Raw genomic sequence first — 17,587 nt, forward strand, 5'->3', positions numbered from 1 at the left:
TCTCTCCAAACTGATTACTCATTTCATCACAATATATATGTTTTTCAAACTTTTGGCCGGGAATGTTCCCTAAGGCTAAGATTCTACTCACTGATGATGACCCGTCCTCAAATTCGTCTCTGTCCGGCCGACCGTAAAACATGTAGTTATTTGAAATTTCCAGGGTAGGTTCGGATCGTTAATAGACAAAATCCAACAAGGGGTTTCGTAAATATAGCCGTTCGAAATGTTGGTTTCAATGTTGGTGCAATCTCTTTGCACACTGCCAGTGTAATTTAGTGTATCTATTATTGAATTGGCTGAGACAACTTACTGCATGGGCTATATCGGGACGTGTTAAAACTGCCAGATACATAAGGCTACCGATAAGTTCTTGATATGGTACGTTTTTATCACAAGTTGATACATCTTTGTTAACATTCAAATTGAGGCTATTGTCCAGAGGAGTCGAAACGGTTTTACAATTAACCATATTGAATTTCTTTAAGAGTTCTTCAATATAACCTTCTTGATCTAGTGTTATATAATTCAAATCATAATCTCTTAAAATTCTGATTCCTAGGCAATGCTTAGCATCACCTAAATTTTTAATTTTGAATTTCAAACTTAAATGTTCTTCTAGAAGTTCAACTTGTTTTTCATCATTAGAAAAAATGAAGAAATCGGCAACATAAAGAGCAACAAAGGTATATAAATTATTTTTCTTCCTGATGTAAAGGCATGGTTCAAACTTAGATTTTTGATAACCAAAACTTAAAAGAATTTCATTAACCCTTCGATTCCAGGTTCGGCTAGACTGTTTTAAGCCATATATAGCCTTTTTTAATTTATAGACTTTGTCTTCAAAGCCTTTCACAATAAAACCTACCGGTTGTCTCATGTAGACGCTTTCTTTCAGTATACCATTCAAAAATGCAGTTTTTATATCTAGATGGATTATTTTTAAATCTAAATTCACAGCTAGAGCAACTAAGATTCTAAGTGTTGAATGACGCACTACAGGGGCAAATGTCTCATCATAATCAATTCCCCTTTTTTGTGTATAACCCTTCGCCACTAATCTTGCTCGGTAACTGTTAACATTTTCACTGTCACATTTAGTTTTTAGCACCCACTTACACTCAACTATGGTACCTCCTTCTGGTGGATCAACGAGTTTCCATGTCTCGTTCTCCTCAAAGGATCTGATTTCCTTCAGCATGGCTTCCTTTCCATCTGGTCCAGAGAGTGCTTTGGCTACGGTCTCAGGTGTATGAACCATGTCAGAGACTGAGTCATCCACATTGTTGGTGCTGAGATATGTGACATAATCATTGAAGTTTTTCTTCTTGGCAGTTCTTTGTGATCTCCTGGGTACAGTTCCTATTTCTGGTTCTCGTTCAGGAAGATAATCACTATCTTCACTTGGGACAGTTCCCTCGTTGAGTGATTCTTCCTTAATGGAATTCTCACTGCTCTCCGATTCCGAAGTTAGCTGTTCTTCCCCCACTGAAACTGCAAGCTTTTCTTGATCTTCCAAAGTAATGTTGGATATATTCGAGGACTTGCTTACGTTTTCAATAATGGAAACATCTCGACTAATGATAACTTTCTTCGTCACAGGGTTGTAGCATCTATAACCTTCAGTAAGTTCATCATATCCAACAAGGATGTGTTTAGCAGCCTTTGATCCCATTTGCTTCTATTTATTTTAGGAACATGGACCATGGTGACACTTCCATACAATCTGAAATGTTCAATGTTGGGTTTTTTATTGCTCCAAATTTCGAAAGGTATTTTATCAATACCAGCTGCTATTGAACGGTTTCGGATGTAATTGGCTGCATTGCAGGCTTCTGCCCATAAAAACTTTTCTACTCCACCAACAAACATGAGACATTTGGCTTTTTCCACAAGTGTACGATTTATCCTTTCAGCCATACCGTTCTGTTCTGGAGTATATGTATTTGTTTTTTGATGGACGATTCCATTTTTCCTTAATAATCTTTCGAATTCCTTGCTGCAGTATTCAGAACCATTGTCAGTTCTGAGAATTTTAATCTTTCGTTCTTGTTGGTTCTCTACAAGATTCTTGAAGGTCTCAAATTTTTCATAAAGCTCATCCTTCGTTCTTAGAAAATATATGGAGCTCATCCTACTGTAGTCATCTGTAAACGTCAAGAAGTACTTGGCTCCACCCAGAGAAGTCGTTTCCATAGTGCCACATATGTCACTATGAATAATTTCTAGAATATAACCTGCTGTTTCCTTTACTCGGGAACGGTAATCTGGTTTGCTTACCCTGACAACATATTTCACAGTTCAGTAGGTTGTTATTAGATCTTCCTCTAAATTCCATACCTTCTACTAAATCATTCATCTTATTCAAGTATCCGCAGATAATATGTCCTAATCGTCGATGTAAAAAGAAGAACAATTCTACCGTGTAATGTCATATTTCTATGATCATATTTTTAACCTTTTTTGTGAGCTCGATGTAGAGCATTATTATTAAAAGCAGACCTCTTGGTGTAAGTACATATATTGTTATTCATTATCAGTTATACTTGTGTTCAATATTAGTTTCATTGATTATATTACATAGTTAAAACAGTTCCGCTGTGTTATTCTTAACCCATCGATTATAGGTTATGGGCCCAGAGTTGTGTAGTGTAGTCTGAATAGTGAAATTTTAATTGTCTTGAACGTGTGAAAGTAATCTGGTGTAAATTGAAGAATTGAAATGGCGTGTTCAACAATATCCAACATTCGTCCATTTGATGGTAGCAATTTCGAGAATTGGAGATACCGTGTAGAAAGAGTACTTGAGAGGAATGGAGTTTTAATAATGTTGAAGAAAGAACGTCCAATTGATGAAAGCAAAATTAATGCATTCGATAAGGATGATGCCAAGGCACGTGACATTATTGTACAGTGTATAGATGACTCTGTACTGGAATTAATCAAATGCAAAACAACAGCCAAGGATATGATGGAAACATTACAGGCCACCTATGTAAGGAAAAGTTTAACTTCACGAATAGTTTTACAGAAACGTTTGAGAAATATGACATTCGATGGAAACAGTTCTTTGAATAGTTATATTATCGAATTTGATAAAGTTGTTTCTGAACTGAGGAATGTGGGAGGATCTGTCGACAATGAAGAGTATGTATCCCAACTCCTTGCCTCAATGCCAGATGAGTATCAGTCGGTGATTACATCCATTGATATCCTCTTAACATCAAATCCAGAAATTGTCTCTGAAGATTTTGTCAAAGGAAAGCTGCTTTCCGAAGAAGAAAGGATGATGAAATCAACTGTGAAAAGTGAAGTCAGTGGTAATGCATTTTACACGAACAGAAAGTTTCAGAACAGAAACAAGAATGCGTTCAATAACGGAGCCAAACCGAAGCAAAGGTATGAAAACAATAGGAATTCAAATAACCAACAGAGAGAGAATGCTGTTAAGTGCTGGTTATGCAAAGCTGTGGGACATAAACGTTCTGAGTGTCGTCAGCGTAATAATAATAGATCAAACGCATATATGGCCTCAAGTTCAAGTTCTGATTATAATCGGGACATAGCCTTTATGTCAGATAATAAGGCTGTTGAATGTCAACCAGATGTCACAGAACAAGGTTATGATTATGTTTTCGCTGGAAATGTAGAAACAGAAAACGAAATTATTATGGTAATAGATTCAGGTGCATCAAATCACTTAATAAAAGCTGATTTTGGAGACTTCTGCAAAAATGTAAAGAAGGTTTCTCATTCGATAAGCGTTGCAAAGGAAGGAGAAACTGTAAAGGCAACAACTGCAGGTGACTTGTCCCTTATTACCGAAAATAATGTGCCGATTACATTATGTGATGTATTGGTGTGTGACAAACTATTTTATAACCTACTTTCAGTTCGAAAAATGGTAGAGGCAGGAATGAAAGTTGAGTTCCAGGAGAAGGTAGTAAACGTGTGGAAAAATGGAGAGATAATTCTACAAGGTAAACGTGCTGGAAACCTATTCATTTTGAAACTACAAATTCGACAAACCTATGAAGCTAACTTAACAAAAAATTCAGATGACCTATGGCATAGAAGAATGGGACATTCATTCAAATTCCCCGTTAATAGTGTGTGCGAGGTATGCCTGAAGGGAAAGCAATCAAATAAAAAATCTATGAAATGTGTACCCGAGGAGAGAAAGCCAAAAAGATTATTGGAGTGTGTTTCGTCCGATGTCTGTGGAAAGATAAGTCCTCCGACACATGACGGATATGAATATTTTGTATCTTTTATAGACCATTTTAGTCATTTTTCTATTATATATTTGATGAAGAGGAAAAATGAGGTAGAGTCGTGTTTGAAGAAATATGTTGCTTTGACTGAGAGTATGTTCAACACAAGAATATCAAAACTTCGATGCGATAATGGTGGAGAATATGTTTCTGCTAGTATACGAAAGTTTTGCTCGGAGAAAGGTATTGAACTTGTGTATACAGTTCCCCGTAACCCTCACCAAAACGGGGTTGCCGAACGCTTCAATCGTACAGTGATGGATAAGGCAAGATGTATGATTTTCGATTCAAGTTTCCATAAGCAGATGTGGGGTGAAGCTGTTTTAACTGCTACGTACCTTATTAATCGAATACCAACTTCAGTACTCCCAGATAACATGACACCATCTGAACGATGGTATGGGTATAAAGACGATCTGAAGAAGATTCATATATTTGGATGTACCGCCCATGCCCTGATACCTCCTGAAGATAGAGAAGGAAAGCTGTCGCCACATTCGAAGAAGTTGAAATTAGTTGGTTATTGCAATAATGGATATAGACTATGGGACGAAGAAAAGTGCAAAGTTGTGATGTCTCGTTCAGTGACTTTTGATGAATCAGTGAATTTTGTTAAGTGTGTTACAGGTTCCAATCTGAGTAATGAAGTGGACGATGATGAAACAGAACAATTAAGTGAGGAAGAACTTGAGTCAACATTCGAAGCTACGAGGCCAAAGATCCAGCAATTATCCGAGGGTCAACAGAACTGTCAACCGGAAGTGAGAAGAAGCAGACGAAATCGGGAACTTCCTGCTCATTTCAATGACTTTGAGATGATGATGGCACTATCCGCAGGAAACATCCCATCTGAGGTACCCCAATCATATGAGGAAGCAATCGTAAGTGAAGAATGGAAATCTGCAATAGATGCCGAATTGAAATCAATGGTGGTTAACAAAACGTGGGAATTGGTGGAAAAACCACCCAACATAAAAGTAATTGATTCAAGGTGGGTATTCACTGTCAAAAATATCAATAACTGTGATGTTAAAAAGGCTCGTTTAGTGGCTAGAGGTTTCCAACAACCTGCATTAGGAGATGAGAATTTTTATTCACCAGTAGCTCGTATGTTTACTTTGAGAACAATTTTATCATTGGCAATTGAATACAATATGAAGTTTTTGCAACTTGATGTGAAATCAGCATTTTTATCTAGTCCTCTACATGATGCTGTATACATGAAACCTCCTTGTGGTTTGAAAGTGCCAGATAATAAAGTGTGTAAATTGATGAAGGCACTGTATGGATTGAAGCAAAGTCCAAAATGTTTTAATGAATTTTTAAATGAAAAATTATCTGACTTGAAATTCAAAAGATCAGAAACTGATCCATGTTTATATTTCAATGAATATTCATATATTTTAATTTGAGTTGATGACATGTTAGTTGTTTCTCGTAATGAAAGTGACTTGAATTATCTGAAGGAAAATCTGATGAAATGTTTTGATTTAAAGATTTCTGAGAATAATAATAAATTCGTTTTTCTCGGTATAGAAATAGAAACGGGAAGAAATAGAATTAAGCTAAGTCAAAAGACACTTCTTCAAAAGATATTAAAGAATTTTCAGATGGATAATTCAAAAATTGCTCCGATACCAATCCAGCCGAATTTGTATTTAAAAAAGGAAAATAATGTCAGTGATTCGAGTATGGATATAAAATATAGAGAATTGGTAGGCAGTTTAATGTATCTGATGTTGGGTACAAGGCCGGATATTTGTTTTTCAGTGGCTTATTTTGGCCGATTTCAAAGTTGTTTTAATTCGATCCATTATAAATATTTGAAAAATGTACTACCGTATCTGAATGGTACTCAAGAGTTAGGTTTAGTATATAGGAAGAATGATGAGGCTGAAAGCAAAATTGTAGCTTATGCCGATTCAGATTTTGCTTCAGATATTAATGACAGGAAAAGTGTGTCAGGTTTTTTAATAAAAATGAACCAGAATATTTTGTATTGGTGTTCAAAGAAACAACCAATGGTGGCAATTTCCACCACCGAAGCCGAGTATATCGCACTTTCTATGTGTATGTGTGAGTGCTTATTTTTAGGACAGCTCTTAGAGGAAATTACAAACAAAATAATTTTTCCTATTACAATTATGGAGGATAATCAATCCTGTATACATATTAGTAATACTCTTGAAACTAAGAGAACAAAACACATAGATGTGAAGTTTCATTTTGTTAAAGATTTAGTGAGTAAAGGCAAGTTTTTATTGAAATATGTTCCAACGGAACATCAGACAGCCGATGTCCTAACAAAAGCCTTGAATGTTGTTAAATTCACCAAATTCAGAAAAGACATGTGTGTTGAATAATGTTTTGTAAATGTTTTTTGTATATTGTATTGTGAATGTATTCATATAATGATCGTGTTTCATGAATTGTAGAATTGAGGTAGGGTGTAAAAAGAAGAACAATTCTACCGTGTAATGTCATATTTCTATGATCATATTTTTAACCTTTTTTGTGAGCTCGATGTAGAGCATTATTATTAAAAGCAGACCTCTTGGTGTAAGTACATATATTGTTATTCATTATCAGTTATACTTGTGTTCAATATTAGTTTCATTGATTATATTACATAGTTAAAACAGTTCCGCTGTGTTATTCTTAACCCATCGATTATAGTCGATGCCATATTTCAATTCCTGCGAGGAAACTTGAATTTGATTGACTAAGGTTCAACTTATATATGTTATTCTTGAGGCTAGCAGTTGCAACTAAAATATTAGAACTATTAAATATTTTGCAACCCTCATCTTCAAAACATACTCGATTTCCATTTTTAATCAACTCAGATACAGAAAGAAGATTGGTCGTCAAATCCGGAACATAATGTACGTTCATCAACAGTATGTCATGTTGAGAGTCCTCAACTTTAGTGGTGATTTCACCTGATGACTTCACAGCAATTCTTGATCTGTTTGCAACGATTATTTCTGTTAAATCTGTATTTCGCTCGTTCATCATCCAACTGTTGTTAGCAGATAAATGTACGCTAGCACCACTGTCAATATACCAATCTTGAGTGTTGAATTCCGCTGTGGTAAATGCAGCACTGAATCCATTCCTTTCTTTGGCTACAGGGCATTTGGACATAAAATGTCCACTTTTCTTACATCTATAGCAGACTATGTTATTTCTATTTTTGTTTTCATTGCGCTCACCCGGTTCAGCTTTCGATTTGTCAAATTTGTTGTTTGACGCTGTAGAAGTGCTGCTATCTCGTTTCCGATAGTTTGACTTCTGTTGGTTCTTAAAATTTACTGCGAAAGCACCGCTGCTGCTGCCTTCTGGTTGCATGTCTAGCAACTTGGTTTTTATGGAATCAGTAGTAATCTGTAGACCAGAATGCTCGACCGCCATTATCATCGGAGCGTATTTTTCAGGTAGTCCCGCAAGTAGCAAAGATCCTACCCATTCTTCGTCTATTTTGAAGCCTGTTCTCCTCAATTTCTGGGATGTTTCAACAATTTGATGAATATAACTTTCCATTGAATCGTGGTTCTCTAACCTGGCAGAAATCAGGGTTCTCAACAGTCCTATCTTCCTGCTAAATCCACAATCATCGAAAAGGTTTCTCAGTTTCGTCCAGACCTCTCGGGGAGTTTTCGCTTCCCTAATGTGTGTATATAGAGAAGGTTTCAGCGTCAGTATTAATTTAGCCTTCGCTTTTGACAACAACACTGTGTCAGATTCGCTGCCATCTATGCACTTGTTCAGTCCTTCGAGCACTAGCACATTTTCTATGGCGAATGCCCGCCCATTCTTGGTAATTCTCGCGACCAATTAATCTCGGCACAGAGGCAAAGTAATTCACGGCCATTTTAGTTTTAAAAAAAATCACGTCTTGCTACACAACTGTGTTAACTATTGATCACATGTTTCACGAAAAATTAAAATGTTTGCTGAATCACGCACGTGGGCTCATAACCTATTATTTTTCGGTAGAAAGGTGGAACAAAACACGTGTAGCACTAGACTAATTGCTTTAATACACACTCAACTGTTGTAACTACATAACTGAAAAAGAATGACCGTTGGTTAAAGCTGGGGTGTCGGTGTCATAGAAAAATATATATGAACACAGATGGGTTGAACAAAGAACTTCATAGTTCTTCTTTAGAAAAAGGACGATACATTTTTGTTATTTTCAACAAAATTGTGGCGATTCATGTACCCATCCTTGGTACAGGAATACTCGTCGCTCCAAATGATCTTATTAAAAAAATCTGGATCTGCATGATGTTTTCCAAAATTTGCCGGCAAAATTTAATTTCGTTGAGGTGAATAATTATGCGAGTAATATTTTCGCACGTAAACAATTGCCATTGTTCACGAAGTAATGCAACATCGAAGATTTCTTAACAGAATTGAAAAACTTGATTTTGTCAGAAACGTACCAATTTGGATAAAAACAGCCATATCTTTTTTCTTTGAATAACAAATGACTTGTGTGATACCTCTCTGAAATCACTATAAAATGGACAATTTATTGGTGTAATGTGCAGCAGTAGCTCGGTACATTTTTTTTCCACTACGATGGGCTAAACTTCATGAACAAAATAATCCACTACCAAAATTTCCAATAAAAATATTTCTCATAGCCCCCCTTCAAAATTGTCGGAGGATGTTTTTAATGTAATGGTTAAAATCATTCTTCAGCAACATTTTACTGAAAAAATTAACCAGAAATATGTAAAATTGTACCAACCGTAAGGGCAAAACTATTGAAAAGGGCAAAAATTCATTATTTTCAAAAAAAAAAAATATCTCGAAAACGGTGAGACTTTTATAATGGGAATTTTGTCATAGCAGGTGGGTTATCCTTTGATCTACCTTCTACCTCGGTTTGACGTGGTCTTTACAAGACACCCTATATATGTTTATATATATATATATATATATATATATATATATATATATATATATATATATATATATATATATATCTTAATATATATATTTCTTGTGTGCGTATGTATGTGACTGAACTCCTCCTAAACGACTGGACCAATTTTGATGAAATTTTTTGTGTGTGTTCGTGAAGATTCGAGAATGGTTTAGATTTACAGTTTGGTCTACTGGAAAATGTTTTTGCAATTAATTTCTTATTTATAAGGAGTTGTTGATTTTGGAATGTCAAACGATGACATTTTGTGGCTTAGACATAGAAAATCCGTGTTTTTCTCACGGCCAATTGTACGTTGCGTGTTCCAGAGTTGGAAAACCATCGAGTTTGTTTGTTTATACTCCTCATGGACTAACTAAAAATATTGTACATCCAATGGCATTACGATAAATTAAGTTTTTGTAAATTAAAAAAAAATAAATATATATGTTATAAAATGTTTTGAGTGCAAGCTTTTTCACCTTTCATTAAAATGAGTTAAAGTTTTCATTTACGATGCTGTTATTTATTTAACAAAGTAATAACTTTTCAATAATAATTTTCATCAAAGCGGTCCAGATTGTTTCAGCTCATTAAAAAAAGTATGAAATTAAAGACGTGTGTACAGGACAACGTCTGTCGGGTCCGCTAGTATATATATATAAATATTTGTTTAAGGGTATTGAGACTCATGTATCATTCAGGTAGAAAGTGTACTCTTTTTTTCTTCTATATATATTCTATATATATATATATATATATATATATATATATATATATATATATATATATATATATATATATATATATATATATATATATATATATATATATATATATATATAAAATTGTTGTGAAGAATTTTCTTGGGCTTTTTAGCACATGGTTCTTGACCAGTAAACAGTTATTTACTTTTCCTTAAATTATATTTATTCCGACATATGTTTCGGCCACCAAAGGCCTTTTTCAAGGAAAAGACAACAATCCTTTAGCTTTTTACCATTTTCGTCAAATTAATTAATTAAGTTGAAATTAAAAGCTACTTTGCACTTATAAAACACAATCAGATGATATTGTTATGATTATGAACTTCAAATTTGACGTTCATAACCAAACAACAAAGCATGTGTAGATGGAATCTCAGTATGAGCAGAGGAAATGTAAACGAGGCATCATACATTTCAACGTATGATACAAGATAACAGATAAAAACCTCAGCAAAAACTCTGTCTCCCCATATAGTTGCAGTGACTGGTTTGTGTATTTGTTTACAGAATAATCTGACATATTTATATTGAAGGGCTTCCTCTTGATTCAAGCAAAATCTTCTCCATCCTTTCACTTCACCAACGGTTGACGACGTAATAATTCAAAAAAAAAAAGACAAAAAAGAAAAGAACCAGAAAGAAGTAATAAATGTTGAGTCGCTTTAAAATACGCCAATTTTCAAGAGAAAGCGGGGGGCAACCGTCAAGTTTTTCTTAAAATCAAGGATTCTTTAAACCACTGAAATCTGGAGCTTATGTAACGCCATACATAAGTTTTAAGTTTCTCTTAAAACGTCCGCATCAACGGCCATTATTCTTCTTGATAGAAATTGTAGCTTAAAATATTCTTTGGTTTCACTCTCTTTTCTGTGATATAGTTTATTGTTCAATTTTGTTTCTACATCAATTTTCTTATTTTGTCTTCGGTTGTTGATATATTTTGTTGATTTTTGCAGGTTCCTGCTAGTAGAATGATGAAGCCTCCTAATGAAAGAGCTAGGCTCTACTTCTTATTAGCTTGGTTTCATGCAATCGTTCAAGAACGTTTGAGGTATTGCCCACTAGGATGGGCTAAGCACTATGAATTCAATGAATCGGATTTAAGAGTTGCCTGTGATACTTTGGACACTTGGATAGAAGCTACAGCAATGGTAATATTAGTTTGTTCTCTTTTAAAATTCCACCTACTGAATTGCTCATGTTGATTCTCCACTCACAGTAGAAATGTGTCACATAACAGTCAGAAAATTTAACATAAATCATATCCCTTTAAAATGCAGATTTAATTTGTTTTTTGCTACAAAATTTAGTTTCATTCAGTTTATATAACTGAAACTTTGTTTTAGAGTCGCACCAATTTACCACCTGAAAAAGTTCCCTGGGATGCTTTGGTGACACTACTATCACAATCTATTTATGGAGGAAAAATTGATAATGATTTTGATCAGAGATTACTTCAATCATTCCTGAAAAAACTCTTCACTCCGAAAAGTTTCGAATCAGACTTTGCTCTTGTAGCCAACATAGATAATGGACCTGGTGGAAATCGACACATTACCATGCCTGATGGCACTAGAAGGGATCATTTCTTGAAATGGATTGAAAGTTTGTCTGATCGTCAAACACCAGCTTGGTTAGGTCTACCTAATAATGCAGAAAAAGTTTTATTGACTACTAGAGGCACAAATTTGATTAGTAAACTGTTAAAGATGCAGCAACTTGAAGATGATGAGGAATTAGCCTATTCTGTCGATGATAAAGTCAGCACCGATGTGGCACAGATTGATGGCAGACCATCTTGGATGAAGACTCTGCATAATTCTGGTAACACTTGGCTTAAAATTATGCCCAGAACTTTGCAAACTCTAAGAAGAACTGTAGAAAATATCAAAGATCCCTTGTACAGATTTTTTGAGCGAGAAGTCAACTCTGCTTCAAAGTTATTGGAAGATGTCATACATGATTTGAATGATGTGATTTTGATTTGCCAGGTGATTATATTGTTTAATTTTTTATTTTTGAATATGTTACTAAGTTCAATTGTAACGAATCACATTACAGAAATAATATATGTATTTCCAATGAACGGAATCACTCCGGGAAACTCCAAGATCAGTTTTCATTTTAACATCACTGTTAAGAAAACAACTTTGAGTTGTTATTATCAAATAAGCTATCAAATGATGCAATAATATACTGGGTGTGCTATTTGAAATAAAACAGTAGTAGTATATTTCTGGTGACCGGAAGTTGAAGAGATATGCAAATATTTTAGGGAGAAACCCTAACCTAATATGCAAATTTTCAGCACAAAATTATGATTACTTTTCCTAAATGTCTTATAGGCCATCGCTGTGAATCATATATAGTGTTGGACAATAGTTTCCGATCGTTAATTGTAAATTTACTCTTATAAATTTTTGGGTTAGGAGAATGATTGAAATGTTGACGGAATCGACAGTACTAAGCACCCAAGCTTAAATTATTTTTGACTCTACAGGCTGGTCCCAAAGTGGTGAAGCACAATACCACCCTGTTTTTTCAAATGGGAATGCCCAATTTTTATATCATACCTAAAGCTGGGTCCACACTATGCCGCGGTTGGCCGGACGGGCTAAGTCGCTTTGATGTAGACACCCCGGGCGGCTTTGTCGGGTTAGAAAATGCCGACCCGGGTCGTGCCGATTCCAACCCGCAAAAAGTCAAACTAGACGGATTATTTTATTTTTGACTCACTATGTTTACGTAGGTAGTACTCTTCAACGAAGTCACCAGCTTTGGTGTTGAAACATCGGTTGAAACTAACTAAAATAATAATGAAATGAGGTAGAAATAACCAGGTCGGCTTCGTTTCAGTGTGGACATCGTGCTGGCCCAAACGTGCCCGACCGGTTTAGCACGCTCGGGTCAGCCCGCCCGGCCTACCGCGGCATAGTGTTGACCCTGCTCATAGTGTTAGTTCTTAGGAAACGTGCATAAACGCCCTCATTGATTTGTTAGCTTTCAATTCTTAGTTCTTAGGTTTAGTCTTAGTTCTTAGGACTGGTGCATAAACCCACCATTAGTCCTTAGTTATTAGGAATGGTGCATAATGGTGGATTTATGCACCGTACCTAAGAACTAAGGACTAACAACTAAACCTAAGAATTCAGTGGCTTTTATGCATTCTCTTGTTGGTTCTTAGTTAAGGCATGCGCACGTGATCGAACTACTTTCTATTTGTTCTATACTTTGATGTTTGACATTGATATTTATTGTGGAAAAATTTAATTTAATTTTTTCAAATACACTTAATACTTTTCAACGATAAACACGAATAAAGAACATAAAATGATAGAAACTGGGACTCGTTAATATTGAAATTCTATGCGGCGCACGCGCACTTCTATATTTTACCTGAGCCCTTAGTTCTTAGTAAACAGTTGGCCTGCTACTTCTGCTAGTGTTAGTTCTTAGGAAACGTGCATAAACGCCCCCATTGATTTGTTAGCGTTCAATTCTAAGTTCTTAGGTTTAGTCTTAGTTCTTAGGACTGGTGCATAAATCCACCATAAACCTACCATGACTTATAACATAACCATAAACATTATTTCTCTACGGACATAAAGTGCGTTTGGTAAATCCACAACGGTGCGGAGTTTTGGGAAAAGAAAAAACAATTTCGTCGATTGAAATTATTGAAGACGGTCTGACTAGATCTAATTTGTATCCTTGTGATATCAGGATGTATTCTACATAATGTGTTCAGCTTGAAAGAATTGAAAGGAGATAATCCTGAGAATACTGTTGATGAACCAATTATTGAGAAAGTTGGAAATTTTGTAGACTTCGAAAATATGCATAAACAATCAGGGAAATTATTAGAACAATTAGGAGAGAGTGAACGGAATTTTATAATGTATTCTTCGAACATGGATGAAATATTTCTTCGCTGAGATACAATTATGTACTTCGTAAAATAAACCTTTAATAATACTTAATAATAATAATGATAATAAAGGGTAGCGGTAGGTGAATCTCTAGCGATTCACCTATCAGGAGAGTTGAATCGACTCCTGCCCACCGCAGATTCCAGGAGCTTCTGACCCGGGAAGCTGAAACCTATTGAAGGGTCCCTGTCCAGGGTAACGGACGAAGCCGTGTGGAAAGCAGCTCAAGAATTCTCCCACCGTAGCTCTGCGGATCGTAAAAAGCGATCAAAGGCCGTCTCCCCCACGACACGGAGGATCCCATGAATTATGGTGAATTTAAGGAATAGGAATATAGAGCCGCTGCCTGAGGTTCGTCAGGGCGTGTCTGGAGCCGGCGCTGGACATGACAGTATGCGGGACGTCGGTGACAGAGTGCTAAGGAGATGGGCGTCTGTCGAACAAAATGCTACGCCTTCACAATCTCAACATTCTAGGAGAAGATAACACGAGTTTCTCCGACCGCTGAAGGTGCTGCGCAGGATCCCCAACCAGCACTCACCCAAGCAGGTCTACCAAGAAGACGCATGAAATGGACAAGTTCGATAAATGAAACGATTATGCGCATATATTATGAAGTGACTAATATGGAAGAGGATAAAATAGGCTACCGTCAAAAATTATTTGCAGAATTCCACAGAAACTATCCCGAACTTCAAGTTTCTGAGCAAAGAGTAGCCGACCAATACCGGGTCATATTGAGAAATAAACTTGTACCCGATGAGAGACTTAACACCATAAAAAATGAAGTCCAACTGAGGCTACAGAATAGGAACCTCATTAACAACGAAACGACAATTGAAGAAAACTACGATTGTGCTGAAAACCAACACAACATCAATGCACAAATGAACTCTGAGGAACAAAACAACGCAGATGTGATAGCAATAAGTGATGCTCAACGACGGAATATATATGCTGCACCCGTCGAAAATCCAGAAGAAGACCAAAGAGAACTACTGGAGCGATTATTTGCCACAATGAATAGATGCGTTATAGATTTTGAGGGCACAGATCCATTGAGACGACCGATTCTGCCAAGATTGAGGACATCCAAGAAACTATCTCATCTCCTGGTCATGACCAACAAGGAGATTATACCCAAGTATCTTTCTGACTACCATGATCTCGAATCATTACACCTCATCATATACTGTGCAGCATTTTCAATAGCAACAGTGCTAGGTGTGAAGTCAAAACCTAAAAGTCAGCAACCAACCAGAGAAAAACAACAAAATAAACCACATTGGCAAAAAAGGCTAAAAGACAAAGTTCATAGCATCCGCCAAGATATTGGGAGGCTCACCCAATTTGCAAAAGGTTCGCCGTCTAGAAGATTACAAAGAATGGTGGATATAATAATGGATCGTCACCGGCAACATACAACGTATGATCCAAACAATGAAAATGCTCAACAAATTTCAGACACACTGAAACAAAAACTTAGTGTGTACTCCGAAAGACTCAGAATAGTCTGAGATCCCGATATAGAACGACCTTCACCGAGATGCTTATTTGATAAAACGTATTTTATATTTAATTTAACATGTCAATGAATATATCACATATGGGTTGCCTAACAAATTTTAGTCCAGAGTAGGTTTAATTAATAATTAAAAAAAATTTTTTTTTCGAACATTTCACCGGTTTGCTTATTAGATAAATTCTATACCAATCGAAAGTATGAAGCCCATAGAATGTGCAAACGTTAGGTTGCCTATTTTTTTCCGGTCACAACTCTCGGTTGCCAGGTATAAACAGGTCAATCTATACTAGCATTTTGCAACGGTCTATTCAATCAAAATCAATATGATTAAAGATTATTTTATTATGAACACGGTGGTATAGGGTTGCCTGCGAAAAATCAGTCCAGAATCCCGGTTGTCGAATTTTAAAAAGTTAAATATTGCTGCGAGTGAGGACACAGCATAGCAGCTGTTTGAAGTCCGTCCAGTGAAAGAAAGAGAGTGCGCATGCTATTTGTTCTTGGAAATGAAAAGGATAGCGATAGACCCGTATACAGTGTGACCAGATTTAGTAGAAATCCACTTTTTTAGTGGATTTTTCGCATTTTCATGGAGTTTTTAGTAGGAAGAAATCCTTTGGTAGATTTTAGTAGATTTTGGTAGTTTTAAAAAATATAACCGAGGCGATTGGGAATATGGAAATTCGGATGTCTAGACTGTTTCTATGAATCAATTCATTGTTCATTCTCATTGAGGTTCTACGTTCTAGGTGTTTCTAGAAGAACGTACCTACTTAAACATAATAAAATCATAAAACTTCTGTCGGCTGAGAATAAATACGAAGAATGATGGAATATCCGAAGGGTGCCTCATTGAAAACAGGTGGTGTGTAAACTTCCGTTGAAAATATACCATTATCTCACATTTGGTATTCTATTCAGTGGAAAAAAATATGTCTAACTGGAATTTCATCGACAAATTTGGGTGGCTGCATATTTCAGATTTCGAATGCCAAATGCAAGAGAATATTTTCGGCTATTAACCGCATCAAAACAAAAAATAGAAACAGATTTCTAAATAAAAATATAGCATTATTATAACATGCTAAAGAAGGACTTGAAGAGATAGGTGATTGTTGTCGTTTTCAACCTACAAAAAATATGCTCGATTCGATGGATAGTGAAAATTTATGTATGGATGTTAAAGACGATGATTTGACTGCAGATTGATACTGATTTTTCAATAATTTTGTTATGTTCAACTGTAGTAATTCATTTCGTTATTTAATGTTATTTTCATCTGAAAGATTTTAGTTTTTATTTCTATTTATATCCTTTTGTTTATTTAAATATATAAATTTGTTTGTTTATATTTGCTATTTTGATCCTATTTGTTTCTGTTCGGTTTTTTTCTCCTTTTTTTTTTGTCGTTCAAATTTTGAAATAAAATCTTGTTTTATTTTCGCATGTGATATCGCATTTTTATGAAAAATTATTCTGCCAAAGAAGACAGTGAGCACTTCTTAGAAAAAATAAAAGGCTTCGACTCCAACTCCATACCACCATGCTGGATATCATTAATTCAAAAAATTTCACGAACTATTTTTGTAAATTCCATGTGGCTTAATGCAACGGATCCAATATGCGTGAAACTTCAGCCTGAGAACTGCGGTTGGTTCTAAGATGAATATTTTAAACCAGTAGGATTCATTGGGGATCATACACCTTTGAAGATAGAAGACATTGTCGAAAGAACTGAAACGGAGAGTGATGATGACGAAGAAGATTCAGAAGTTGGAGATCATAGTTATATGTCCGATGACTCGGAACCTGAATAATTTCAAAAAATTTTTGTATTTATAATTTTTCATGAAAAACAGAAGTATTTTTTCAATTGTTGTTTTTCATTTTGTCGTCTAATAATAAAGATAAAATTCGCAAGATTAGTATTATATATGTATTACTATAACCTTCTTTTTTAGTAAAGATTCTTTAGTGTCACATAAAAAATATACACACATAAATAATTAATTGACTATTCCTCTATTTCAAAAATTATCTACTCCAAAATGATGCACGCATACACGAGTCTATCGCTATCCTTTTCATTTAGTGTCACATAAAAAATATACACACATAAATAATTAATTGATTTAAAAAAAATTAAATAACTA

The 17,587-nt window shown here is 35.3% G+C and overlaps 1 protein-coding gene across 1 annotated transcript in view; it reads left to right on the top strand.

Moving 5' to 3' along the window:
• LOC123675346 (dynein heavy chain, cytoplasmic) overlaps nucleotides 1-17,587 on the top strand; it is a 263,591-nt gene that overhangs the window by 223,240 nt on the left and 22,764 nt on the right. Inside the window, exons 34-35 of the mRNA XM_045610709.1 lie at nucleotides 10,937-11,131; nucleotides 11,327-11,971. Coding sequence (XP_045466665.1) covers nucleotides 10,937-11,131; nucleotides 11,327-11,971 — 840 coding nt within the window. The remainder of the gene's footprint in view (nucleotides 1-10,936; nucleotides 11,132-11,326; nucleotides 11,972-17,587) is intronic.

This window comes from Harmonia axyridis, chromosome 1 (assembly GCF_914767665.1).
Source record: "Harmonia axyridis chromosome 1, icHarAxyr1.1, whole genome shotgun sequence".
In the NCBI taxonomy this organism is placed as follows: Eukaryota; Metazoa; Arthropoda; class Insecta; order Coleoptera; family Coccinellidae; genus Harmonia; species Harmonia axyridis.